At 31.5% G+C, this 14,083-nt stretch overlaps 1 protein-coding gene across 13 annotated transcripts; it reads left to right on the forward strand.

The window, feature by feature from the left end:
- Window positions 1-3,563: 3,563 nt before the first annotated feature.
- Window positions 3,564-8,483, forward strand: LOC136226261 (alpha-1,4 glucan phosphorylase L isozyme, chloroplastic/amyloplastic-like). 13 transcript variants are annotated; one of them, XR_010687660.1, is made up of 11 exons: window positions 3,564-3,700; window positions 4,075-4,102; window positions 4,397-4,435; window positions 4,628-5,246; window positions 5,988-6,079; window positions 6,201-6,306; window positions 6,429-6,509; window positions 7,428-7,567; window positions 7,649-7,750; window positions 7,834-8,009; window positions 8,117-8,483. XR_010687660.1 is itself a non-coding variant. In XM_066014640.1 (11 exons), exons 8-11 carry the CDS (start codon window positions 7,553-7,555, stop codon window positions 8,206-8,208), a joined length of 261 nt encoding a protein of 86 aa, XP_065870712.1. In that variant the 5' UTR covers window positions 3,564-3,700; window positions 4,075-4,102; window positions 4,397-4,435; window positions 4,628-5,246; window positions 5,988-6,118; window positions 6,218-6,306; window positions 6,429-6,509; window positions 7,428-7,552; the 3' UTR covers window positions 8,209-8,483. The 13 variants fall into 13 exon arrangements, 6 of the variants coding, with proteins under 6 accessions (XP_065870712.1, XP_065870709.1, XP_065870713.1 ...); XR_010687663.1 differs by having other exon boundaries at window positions 7,983-8,014; XR_010687661.1 differs by having other exon boundaries at window positions 7,983-8,009; window positions 8,097-8,483.
- The last annotated feature ends 5,600 nt before the right edge of the window (window positions 8,484-14,083 follow it).

Genomic DNA, 14,083 nt, shown 5'->3' on the forward strand with positions numbered 1-14,083 from the left:
TATAATTTATGATTAATATAATTTATTATAATTATAACTATTTATATATAATTTATTATTATTATTTATATACAATTCATCATTAATTACTATTATATCCTTAAACAAAATGCTAGAGAAGCTATTTTAAAACACCTCTCAATTCCAATGGTCAACACTTGACTATTGCATTTTGAAAAAAACATCAATTTAAATTGAGCAAGAATAATAATTTATAATTTCCTCAATTGAATATCAAACAGTGTTAGAATGTTTTGTCAATCCCATTGACATATTCAATTGTGTCAATTAATTAATTAAAACACTTTTAATTAATCAATTTAACTAAAGTTTGATACAGACAACTTATAAGTGTGTGACTTTCTAGGTTCATCTTTAACTGGCATTAGAGGCATAGTACTAACTCTTAGTAAGTATGTCAGGAATCCAATTCCTTGTACTATAAGTGTATCCTATATAAGCTTAACTTATATATATTTATAGTCCTCTAAAGGTCATGCTCTCCAGCTAACACACTACGCCATGACGTCCCAATTAAAGAATGAAGTTACTTGAAGTAAACTTATAATTAAACTAATTATGAACCATCGATCATAATTTCCATGCACTAAAGTCCTTTCATTAAAAATCCCGATCTTGACTAGAGCCACAAAGTGTCAAGCTCTTATTGTCAAGATACTAAGAAATATTGATTAAGTCTTTGATAAAATAAGACTCACATCAAGGAACCATTCCTTGATACTTATCTCATAAGATGAGTCTTATTGTCCTGGCCAGGAACTCATTCCATCAAAAACTAATCAATAACTATCTTAGGATTTGTAACATGATTCAAAATTGGTGCCCTTCCAGCCCATATTTCATATGGTGTGGTAGAAACAGATTTAGAAGGAACGCGGTTGAGAATGTAAAGTGCTGTCTCAATTGCATATCCCCAGAATGAGATAGACAAATCAGTATAACTCATCATCGATCGAACCATATCCAACAAAGTCCAATTCCTCCTTTCAGACACTTCATTTAGTTGTGGTGTGTAAGGAGGAGTGAGTTCAGAGATAATTCCATTTTTCTTGAGGAAATCATCAAATTCAATACTCATATATTCACCACCTCGGTCTGACCTTAGTGATTTGATATTTTTCCCAATTTGATTTTCTACTTCGGCTTTGAATTCTTTGAATTTTTCAAAAATTTCATATTTGTATTTCATTAAATACAAATAACCATATTTTGATTTATCATCAATAAAGGTTACGAAGTAGTGATAACCTCCACGAGCTATTTCACTAAATGGCCCGCAAACATCAGAATGTATTAATTCTAATATTTCATTGGCTCTCTTCATTTGTCCCACAAATGGTTTTCTAGTCATTTTTCCTTGTAAACATGATTCACATGTTGAATAATCAGATTGTGAATTTAGATTTTTCAAAATTCCCATCTTATCCAACTTAGTGAGTCTATTACTAGAAATATGTGCTAGACGGAGATGCCATAAATATTTTGAATTAAATTCTGATTGTTTATCAGTGGAATTATTATTCATCTCTTTTAGGTTGCCAAGCAAAACTTGGTTATTTTCATTTTTGTTATTTGGTATATTTTGATCAAATAAAATAAACCACGATGTAACACACCAAAACCGATAATCCTATTATCAAAATATACTGTACAAGCTTTATTACAAAATCGGAATTCATAATTCCTTTTTGTCAAACTAGATACATATATTACATTTTTATATGCTCCTGGTATATGCAATACATCTTTCAATAACAAAACATGATGGTCTAACAGAAGTGAAATATCTCCCACTGCACTGGCTGCAACCCTTGCACCATCTCCCAGTGTGAGTTCCACTTCACCATCTTCCAACAACCTTCTATTTGCCAGATCCTGCACATAGGAGCAAATATGAGAAGTTGCTCCAGTGTCAAAAATCCAGGCATTAGATGAGTTATTAGAAAGATCATATTTAAATCAACATTCAAATAATTATTAAGAGAAATACCTGATGCAGAAGCTGCACCCTTACCATTCTCTAAACTTTTCAGAAAGATTGGGCAATTTCTCTTAAAGTGACCTTCCATTCCACATTGGAAACATTCATGCTGAACAACACCCTTAAGTTGTGTTGAGGCTTTTGGCCTCACAAACGATGGACTTGTACTAGTGGTCTTTTGAACTTTCTTTTTCTTCTTTTTAGGTTGGGTCTTACCCTTCCTTTTAAAAGAAGATGCTGCCACTATCACAATGTCATCTTTCTTTTTATCTAGGTCCACCACATTCTGTTGGTGAACAACCAGATTCTGCAGCAACTGGGCCAAAGTACACTCCACTTTTTTTAAATGGAAGTTTGAAACAAAGCCTCCATATGAACGTGGGAGTGAAAAAAGCACAAGATCAATTTGGAGTTCATGAGCCATTGCAAAATCCAAATTCTTTAAAGATTGGATTGAATGGATCATTTCTCCAACATGATCTGAAACATTCTGGCTTTCTTTCATCTTCATCCTAAAGAGCTTACTTGATATCTTATATCTCATAGTCCTGCTGGTCTCACCATACAGGTCTTTTAAGCCCGATAAGATTTCAAAAGATGTTGATATATTCTCATAATGCTTCTGTAATTCATTATCCATAGAAGCAATAATATGGCATTTGGCCTGGGTATCATCATCTACCCATTGGTCATATGCATCATGTAAAGCCTTTTCTGCATCCTTTTTAGGGGATTCAGGCTTAGACTTTAGAATTACATATAATAAGCGTTGCTGAGTTAACACAACCTTAAGGTTTCTCAGCCAGTCCACATAATTCGGCCATGTGAGCCTATTACGGTCTAATATCGATTGGATAGGTGTTGATAACATGTTTGGAATCAAAGAATAACTGCAGAAAATAAAGATTGATAGTCAATTATATATTTAAGGTGAATTAAACGAACCAATATGACATGGACTTTTATCATAATGGTTTCCCACTAATTTGGCGAATCCTATACTTCCAAATAGGAAACGATAATTCTTTGGAATGAATTACTAGTGGGTAAATCGAATTCTTATAAATTCTATTAGGTTATCCCTCAACTTCACATTGGTATTATTGGGACAATTAATAAATTCATAAGTTGACAACACTTGTCAATCACCTTGCACTATGCTGTGAAATTCAATTTCATACTTTTCTAGCTCCTAGTGTTTTAATCCTCAGTTTCCCTTTGACATTATTGGATTTCAACACTAGATAAATCCAACCCACTAGATCAGCAGATTATATTAAGCCCGAATCAACATTGTTCAGCTTCACATTGGCATTATTACAATGTTAATTGTCTAACATAAACCACAAATTAATTCAATGGAAATTAACTTTCACACTAATCACACAAACCATCTACAAAAAAAAAAAACTAGGCTTTAACTACACTTTTTAAAAGTGTCTCATGGATTAACTTAGATTTAACTTATAAAAAAAGCCCAAAAGTCTGAATACATTAACTTGGACTTAACTTATAAAAAAAGCCCAGAAGCCTGAAATCCACCCACTTGTGAAAAGGAAGCCTAGATCGCACGATATTTTTGAAATCTCATCCATCAAATTCATTTTTAACCTAGACGGCGTTTCTTCTCTGATCGACTTTTAACGGATCGTTGTTCAAGGGGATTTCTGAGATTCGCGGTTCCACTCGTTGTTAATGGTAATGAACTAGTTCGACAGTGATTTGTTCATCCAGATTTTATGCTTGTTTTAGGTCGGAACTTCTCTTTTTCATTTTTGCCATTTTACATGCTCGAAATTTAGAATTCTCAGAACATGAAGAAAGGATTTGTTTATTTTCTTCCCTTTCTAGGGTTCTACTTGTTCTTCTACTACTGTATATCGATTTTTACTTTGTTTGGGTTTAATTTCTAGATCTGTTAATCAGTTGGTGTTTTTTTATTTTCCAGATTTGTATTTTTCTCTTGGGCAATTTATTAGGCTCCTCATTTGTATTTCAGTGGTGATCTTATATTCTTATCTATTTTGTTTTGTAAATGTCTTTCTCTAATTTTGTCTCTCTCCCTATTGTAGATGGAAGGAAGCAAGCATCATTTCAGTGGTAATTTTCTGTTCTTATCTCTTTGTGATTTTACTTAATCATGATTAGAACAGAGTTAAAAAAAATATAGATGATTAAAAAAATATTTCTTGCTGAGACGTGTTAATCATATGAATTTGTGAATTATACCTTCCACTTGTATGAAAATATTATATAAATACACTTATGTCAACTGCTTGGTAATTCCTTGTTGTTGAAATTACATATTTACCACCATTACTGTGGGATTTTTATGAGTAAGGGTTCATTTATTATGATGATAGTTGATTCTCTTTTACTTTTTTCACACTTCAGCTCAACGTACAGAACTCTTAGACATATTTTTTCCCTAATGTGAGTCCTTTTCTTTCCCTCTTTTGATTAATTCTCTCCTGTTTTGAACTAGACTTAATGCACATGATCTGTTCTTAGATATACTACTTAAAGAGTTGTGGTGTATGATGTTAGCATCAATACATTTTTTTGAACCATTGTTTTACAATTTGCAGTGTTTGGGGACTGAAATTTGTGTAATTTACATTTCAGGGAGAGGTTAATTGTGTTAAATGGGATCCAACAGGCTCATTGCTGGCTTCATGTCTGTTTTGTTTCAAAAGGGGATGATTTCCTGAAATTTTGGCTTGATTTTAATGCAAGATTAGTACTAGTATCAACTCATATGATATTATATGATTAATTTGACTGGAGTGTGTAGCTGCAAATGGGAGATGACATATTTACATGATTATTATAGTTCCATTCCATATTATGGTGCTAAAGAAATATTTAGTTTGTTAATAGACCTTATTTTATGATTCATCATTTTCCACTTTATTGTATTCCTTTATTTGACTATGCATTGATTCATCAATAGCAAGAGTGTATAGTTGAGTTTTTGCTTTTGGTACTTGTATAAACATGTCCCTCATTGCAATTAATAGTGATATTTTCTTTAGATGCATATCTTTATATTTATCATAACTCTTCCATAATAGTTATGTGATATAATCCGCATCTTTTAATGTGCACTGCTGCTTTTTTTTTCTTTTTCCTCTTTGTATCTTATCTCTTTATGCAATGTCAAATTGAAGCAATAGTTCAAGATGCTACAGCTCAAGGCAGCATCTCCACCTTTGACGCGCTCACTTTACGGCTAGAGATTCAGGTCTATATTTCTCCCAAGCTTTTTCTTATCCCTATTAATATAATCGAGCTAGGTGCTAATATATGATCTTATTTTTGCATAGTGTTTCATTCACATCTATATGGTCCTTTAATTTGTGAATTACCTAAGAACTTAGTAAAAAAGTTCAACATCCTCTGCAAACACGAGCACATGCGTTGAAAAGAGAGTAGACATATTGACCAGAAAAATTATCACTTTTGTTTGAGTTCAAATAGTTTAGGAGAATTTGCATTCGTTTGTTTATGGAAATAGATCAGAGGATGACATCTGAAGGCTTAAAGATGCACTAGTCCATTGTGCGAGGCAGAATTGGTATTCCATGGAGACAATGCCTCAGGTTAGGACCAGAGAATTAGGATATTTGGCTAAGATCAGGACTTCCCTAGTGCTTCCAAATTAATTTAAGTCTAAAACAACTCTGGCAGAATCTAAGATTTTTTACACATTGATTGTCTGTTTTTCCTGAGTCTTGACTTCACAATTACATTTAGAATATTTATTCTCAAAATGTATATTGTATATAAATGTGGCTCAATTTTTAAAATTAGCAACGATATTGAATTAAATCTGTACACTATGAGATTCAAACTATAAAAGATCTACCTATTTATTATTTACTTTCAGTTTTATTTATTTGGTTGTGATCAGTACATATTGATGAAATGTGGTGATAATTTCTTATTCTATTGTTTCTTAATCCGAAAATTGGGTTCCTTTCAGAAATGAGCATCATATTATTCCAGTTAACAAAGAGCACAGGACACACTATATGGTCATTGGCTCCAGATATACAGCAATAGGACGTCTATTAAGTGAAGAACCTAAACTTTTGTGAATTTTTTTATATATAAGTAGGGCATTTTTTTAACTTTTTAACTTTCTCATAATCCTTCCAAATTTGCTACCACCAACTCCGGGAATCACTCCATTTAGCTATTTTGGCCAACCAGAATCGTTCTGCTGGACCTGGAAACTTCATGTCTAATGAACAGAGCCTTGGCCTTCAACTTGTACATCTTAGTCGAGATGCCTTGCTGCTGTGAGTTATTGCTGAAAATCATATCATATATCATTATGTTTTATCCTTTAGTATCTATTTCAAAAAGATTACTCATTACCGTCTCTCTGAATTAGTGGTATTGTTTCTTTTCCCTTTTATAGAGTGCAGCTTGTCCTATCACCACAGTTGGGGCTGCAGGGAAGTCGTACAAAGTTTGAGTAAAGAAGTACTTCTGTTTTGAGGTAAAGAATATCTCTTTACTAAATGTTTATATGTGAACAGCTCTACACTGCCTTTCAAGTGATGTCCAGTGGTTTGTTTTGTTAGAATTATGAAATCCTGACTTTCCTTTTTCTGTATGTTCAAACATGCGGTTGAGATGTTTTTTTGCTTCTCTTAATTGTTACTTAAGAAACAAATACTTGTAAATCAAGATCTGTGAACTTGTACATGATATATAACTACTATAGATTTTCATTCAACACATCTCTAAGGTTTCCTGTATAGAATCGAGGGTCGGAGATGTTGTAATATAGCATGTTCTTAATCTCAATTGCATCTTGCTTATTGGTTTGATTGTCCTTGTTTTTGTTTCCTTCACTAGTTTGTGTCCTGAAGTTCTATGGTTGTATGACATTATGAACTAAGTTAGCATTGTTATGGATATGACAAGAAGGAAGACCTAGACGAGGATTTGGATTTTAGAGCAGTTGAAAACGGATTTGTAAGTTGAAACACAACAATAACAATGGCTCTTGTTTTCATGTCTAAATATGTAGCATGTGGCCTTTTCTGGTATAGACTAGAACCCAGCAGCATAGAAACATTTGCAAATTTGGACTTCACTATTTGGTTTTCCTTAACAGTTAATAAAATACTCGTATCTTAAGACCCACTTAAATGCCATGGTAGTCATAAGGTATTGAATCAAAATAGATAACATCTACGATGATCTATACAACTGAAATTGGAGATTACTCTACTTAAATCTATAGAGAAATGTATAATTCATTCAATGATTTGTATTTTTCATATGTAATTTGTTGCTACTGCACAGAGTGTTCGTAGAATCGAGGGTCGGAGATGTTGTAATATACTAGCATGTTCTTAATCTCAATTGCATCTTGCTTATTAGTTTGATTGTCCTTTATTTTCCCCAGAACGATTCGACCTCCCCAAGGCATTTGTTGCTACTGCACAGAGTGTTCGTGATTCACTCATCAGAAATTAGAGCTACTTATGAGCTCTATGAGAAGACTAATATGAAGCAGGCATACTATTTATCATGGAGTTTCTCCAGGTTTGCTTCCTGTTTGATAAAATTAACCACTGAAAAAATTATTACCAGCTCTCTTATTATTATACTTTAAAATGGCTGCAGGGTAGGGCATTGTTGAATGCAATTGACAATTTGGAACTCTCCGGGGTCTATGCAGAGGTGTTGCAGAAACTAGGTCACAATCTAGAAGATGTAGCCAATCAGGTCAGATGTTTAATGTTGTTGTATGCAATTTGCTTAATTAGGCATTCTAATTCTAACTAAACAATGTTACAAAAACTTGCAAGAGCCTGATGCTGCACTTGGTAATGGGGGACTAGGCGGTCTAGCCTCTTCCTTTCTGGACTCCCTGGCTACATTAAATTACCCAGCTTGGGGATATGGACTTAGGTACAGATATGGTTTATTCAAACAACTAATTACAGAAAATGGACAGGAGGAAGTTGCAGAAAATGGGCTTGAGGTGAGGTAGTACTTGTAGTTGAATTCATTAATTTGTCTAATTTTCTGGTTGAAGACATGATTTGAGAGTTTTTCTGTCGACTGACAGATTGAAGAATGTGTTTTCAGATGGGGAATCCATGGGAGAAATAATACGAAATGATATCCTCTTATTCTGGCAAATTCTATGGAGAAGTCATTTTGAAGGAAGATGGAACTAAAGATTGGGTTGGAGGAGAAAACATAATAGCTGTTGCAGTTCGTGTGTGACTAGTCACTTTAAGCAGTCCACTCTCTTGAACAAACAAAGTATGGTTGTTTTCTAATAGTATTTTTTTCACATGTATTCATGTGGTTCCAAATTTTAGTTCTAATTTTTGACAATATTAGTGTCAAAAAAAGTGCATAATTGTTGATTGTATTAATAGATTGTTGAATGACAAATATGGTTATGTTTGCTACTAGTGGAAATATATTGTCAAAAATCATTTTTTTTCTCATTGACCAGAAATTTATTTTCCTCGGCAAAAAATGTACAGTAGTAAGTTCATAAAAAAATTTAGCGGCAGAAACAACTTGTCGTAAAATATGATGTTTTGAATTACCGACGAATTAACGACAAAATTTTCGTCGGTAACATATTTCTTTTAATTTTCGAGAATCAGTTCTACCGGCGGTTTAAACCGCATTTAGAAGAATGTCGCTATAAAAAAACTTACCCCGACGCCTGAAAAAACGGTAAAGTAGCAACAGTGGCAATTACAACACTTTTGCAACAGTTATGAAAACCGTCGGAAAACAATATAGCGACGGTTAAAACCGTCGGTACAGGTAATGAAAACCGTCGCTAAAGACTTTTTTTTTTGTAGTGAGTGGAGAACCTCGATACAATTCTTGTATCTTTATCGGATTTAATATTTATTTGGAAGATTTCCGGTCTTACAGTTAAATTAAATTTAACTTAAGGTCTCACTTTGCACATTAACCAATTTCAATTTCTAACATGCAATTTTGCATAAAAGAAATTTATCTTGAATTAACACTTAATTTAATTTATTAGTTAATGTTTGCACATTATCCAATAACATGCCTTGTGGTGATCAATCTTAACATTCATCTAATCTTATTGGTATAATTATGGATTGGATAAAATTAAACATGTAATTAATAAAATTACATATATTTATGTAGTAAAATCAATATTGATTTTATTACATAATTGACCATTTTCGTACAATTGACCCTCAATTGTTCCTAAATGTAACACTTACATTTAAGGCCAATATATAATTTTAATCACATTTCAATTTTATAACAGCAGACAATATACAAACTAGACAGCTAAAAATTGCATAAAGCGTGCCCACGCCATAATTTCTGCAATCTGTTAATTTCGCCGTTTCTTCAATTTTGCTCCAAAATTACAATTTTCCTTGGTATTCCAAGACTTCAATATTTACAAATCCAAATTCATAAAAATTGAAATTTAAAATTATAATTATAGGAGTAAAATAATAAAGAAAAAGCCCCAACAATCCATAATTATATCAATCTAGAGAACACAAAATCAATTAACTATAAAAGAACTTAGAGGGCTCTGATACCACTTGAAGGATTTGAAGCGGAAGCATGTTGTTATTTAGGAAACGAATTTCAAAAATTTTCTCTAAACAAACAATCAGTGTGATCCAATCACTCTGATAAACAGTCAAACATCCGATGTTTGACATCAAATCCTTAACCAATATCACTAAGTTTTTCAATAATCAAATTGATATTTATACTACGAGATTGAAAAAATACCTCTTGTAGATTCCAATCGAGTATTAAAGCTTCTCTAGTGGTGAAACCTCTAGTCAATCCACTAAATCGATTAGATCAAACCTTGAAAAAATTGATTAATCTTACTCAAAGTTGATCAGTCCCGAAATCAACCACAAAACTATATATATCTATCAAGTTTTTCATATATATATATATGTATACATATGCACTTAACTTTTTAAGTGATATATATAATATATATATCATCATATCAATCCATTTTGGATTGATATGATTTGTGTGCAGTAGCACACATTACGTGTCCTACTGCATGCAATCATATATATATATATAAAATAATAATAATATAATAATAAATATTAAATATAATAATAATAAAAAATAAATATTATTATTATATATAATAATTAGGGAAAAGTATAAAATTAAATTTTGTGGTTACACCCATTTTTAAACAACACCCATATGGTTTAAAAGTTTGCAAAGTGGTATCATGTACTTCATTCCGTTAGCAAACGCATATCAAATTGACTAACGGTGTTAAAAGTCAAATGGAAAAGAGTTAATTTGGTCCTTATACTTATTTATTTTTATAAATTAACTCCATTATTATTTAATTATCACAAACAAACTCCAAAATAAAAAAATAAAAATCAATTAAACTATCTTCTCCCTCTCTCAACCTGTAATTTCTTATTTTTCTTAAAATTTCTCTCACCTCTCCCTCTCCTCAATTTCTCTCATTTCTGGATTGGACTTATGAAATGGTAATTAAACCCTAAACCCACAAATGGATTGGACTTACAAAAGATTCCAGATTTATAAGAGCATTATCTGCCTCCTCAGGAGATCCCATTGTCACAAACGCCAAACCCATGTTTCTGGTCTGGCTATGCATTGAAAGCTACGCAACAAAAAATAGAACATAAGTGGAAAGTGAGATGAAAAATGAAGTGAATTGAATTGCAGAGAAAAGAACCTCAACGTCTAAAACGCTCCCAAATTTCTGAAACAAAGCACGAATGTCCTCAGTGGTACAAGTCCAAGGAACATTTTGAGCAAGCAATCTCGTTCGAGAAAATTCATCTTCTTTCCCCTTTTCAGTATTTGTTCGGAGTTGAGGTTGGAACTCGGAGGAATCAACAACTGGGTCTTGAGTTGTGGAAGAGAGATGCAAAACCAAGTGACTGGTTCGTATGCGAGACAGTGAGAATGGAAGGAAACTGCGGTTAGATAGGTTCGACTGGCTGCGAACAAATGATGGAAGATGTGTTTTATGATGTGAGCAGAGATGAAGGGAAGCCATGAAAATTGGGGATTTCTCTCGCTTCTGCAACTAGATTGGATAAGCAAGACTATTGACTCGGCTTTTTGTTGGAAATAAGAGATGACGAAAATAAAACATCATGATCTGAAATAGAATATCTGAAATAGAGAGAGAAGTGAGAGAAATAGAGGAGTGGGAGAGCAGAGAGAAATTTCAAGAAAAATAAGAAATTATAGGTTGAGAGATGGAGAAGATGGTTTAATTGGTTTTTATTTTTTATTTTGGGGTTTGTTTGTGATAATTAGATAATAATAGGGTTAATTTATAAAAATAAATAAGTATAAGGACCAAATTAACTCTTTTCCCTTTGACTTTTAACACCGTTAGTCAATTTGATATGTGTTTGCTAACGGAATGAAGTACATGGTACCACTTTGCAAACTTTTAAACCACATGGGTGTTATTCGAAAATGGGTGTAACCACAAGGTTTATTTTTTTACTTTTCCCTAATAATTAATTGTATTATTTATTATTATAAAATATATATAATAATAATTAATTAATAATTTAATTAATTACTATTATATCCTTCGGTTAATTTTAGATGAGTTAACTTAAGACACCTCTCAATTCCAACAGTCAACACTTGACTATTGTATTCGGAAAAAACCATCAACTTAAATTGAACAAGAATAATAATTTATAATTTCTTCAATTGAATATCAAACAGTGTTAGAATGTTTTGTCAATCTCATTGACATATTCAATTGTGTTAATCAATTAATTAAAACACTTTTAATTAATCAATTTAACTAAAGCTTGATACAAACAACTTGTATGTGTGTAACTTTCTAGGTTAATCTTTAACTGGCATTAGAGGCATAATAATAACACTTATTAATTATGTTAGGAATCAATTCATTGTACTACAAGTGTATCCTATATAAGCTTAGCTTATATATACTTATAGTCCTCTAAAGATCATAATCTCCAGCTAACACACTGCGCCATGACGTCCCAATTAAAGAATAAAGTTACTTGAAGTAAATTCATAATTAAACTAATTATGAACCATCGATCATAATTTTCATGCACTAAAGTCCTTTCATTAAAAATCTCGATCTTGACTAGAGTCACAAAGTGTCAAGCTCTAATCGTCAAGATACTAAGAAATATTGATTAAGTCTTTGATAAAATAAGACTCATATCAAGGAACCATTCCTTGATACTTATCTCGTAAGATGAGTCTTATTGTCCTGGCCAGGAACTCATTCCATCAAAAAACCAATCAATAACTATCTTAGGATTTATCTCTATTTACTTAGAGTAATGAATCCTCTATTAGCAAACTCTTGTTACACTACTCAACTAACTATAGCGATTCACTGCCGGATTACCAGAATTAAGATCCCAATACAAAGCAGAGGCAAACTATAATTACCTGAGCAAGAACAACTAAGCTTCCTCAAGTCAAAGGACTATATGCACTATTATGACCTAGATAATAATTATGATGACTAGGAGTAAACCTTTGTGCAATTATTATCTAACGTCACAGTTCGATCATTCGCCTCTTCGAATGTCCACATATTTATTCTGATATCAACATATCAAACAGAATGAGATTTTCTGTTTTTGATTAATATCTCATACTAATCGAGAAAATAAACAGAGGTGATAGTCTAAGGATTTACTTATTATAATTTATATATAATTTATAATTTAGTATTATTTATATACAATTCATCATTATTTATTATAATTATAATTATTTATATATAATGTATTATTATTTATTATAATTTATAATTTAATATTATTTATATATAATTCATCATTATGTATTATAATTATAATTATTTATATATAATTTATTATAATATATATAATTTAGTATTTAATATTTTTTATATATTTTTTTTATAGAAATTGGGACGAGACAGAACTTGTACGGGGTGAGCAGGGTCCAAGAACTGACAAACCCGCAATATATAAATAAAAGAAAAAAGTGAGTGTTTATTATAATTATAATTACTTGTATATAATTTACAATTTATTATATATATAATATATAATTTTTATTATATTTTTTATATATAATATATCATTTATCATTATATATATATAATTTATCATTATTTATTATAATTATAATTACTTATATATAAAATATATCATTATATAAATAATTTATTATAATTATAATTATTTTGTGAAATTCAATTAAGTTAAGTTCGGTAGCATTCAGTTCAGTTAATTTAATTTAATTTCAGTCAAAAAGAACAGGACCTTATATAGTATGTAGTTAGATTTATAGAAGGGAAATTAGGGATTATCTTTTTGTGTGCCTTAATAGCGGCTATAATTTCTACTGTGGGAATTAGGATTTTGTTCAATCCATTTTATCATTTGTTCTTCTTTTTCCTTGTATATATCAACATATATATATGACTATTTCTCTATTATATTGTCATAGTTTGAGTTTGTAACCTTTGGTCAGATTTAGCACATGTCTAAAACCAGCAGCTATATGGATCCATGAAATGAATTCAAAATAAGTTTGATAATAGAGATGTAAGAATAGCAGAAGTTGCAAAGCATCTTTTCTATATGGGAAAGCAAGTTACCAACTTGACTAAGACCATGGAAACCATGATTCTGATGGCTCTAAGGTTTTTGTCGCAGGTTCAAACAATCATTGGGTTCAACTGGTTATTATTGAAGGGATACAATTTGGTAGGTGTAGCTGTGAGAGAAGAAGTTTTTTACTACAGTAAAAAACGAGCGTTGGACTAATTTTAGACGTGGTGTTTTGGAAAATCTCGTTTTTCCTAAATGTTCAAAACTAGACCCTTTTCAAGTTGATATGTTTGTATTTTGACAGAGTCTCCACTCAATTGACCGAGAAATTAGTCTTCCCGAGATTCTAGATTCGTGGATACAACTTATTGGTGTGAACATCTTGATCTTTTAAAACTTTGAACTGACCTTTTTTCTTTTATTAATCGTGGATGCTCACATAGTGCAAATCAGTAGTGGTAAT

The sequence above is a fragment of the Euphorbia lathyris genome, chromosome 4 (genome assembly GCF_963576675.1).
Source record: "Euphorbia lathyris chromosome 4, ddEupLath1.1, whole genome shotgun sequence".
Lineage (NCBI taxonomy): Eukaryota > Viridiplantae > Streptophyta > Magnoliopsida > Malpighiales > Euphorbiaceae > Euphorbia > Euphorbia lathyris.

What these genes read in the sequence shown, in the direction of transcription:
- LOC136226261 (XM_066014640.1), top strand. An exon ending in TAGAAGATGTAGCCAATCAG is followed by an intron (nt 7,751 to 7,982) that starts GTCAGATGTTTA and finishes GAAAATGGACAG; the next exon opens with GAGGAAGTTGCAGAAAATGG. An exon ending in GAAAATGGGCTTGAGGTGAG is followed by an intron (nt 8,015 to 8,096) that starts GTAGTACTTGTA and finishes GTCGACTGACAG; the next exon opens with ATTGAAGAATGTGTTTTCAG.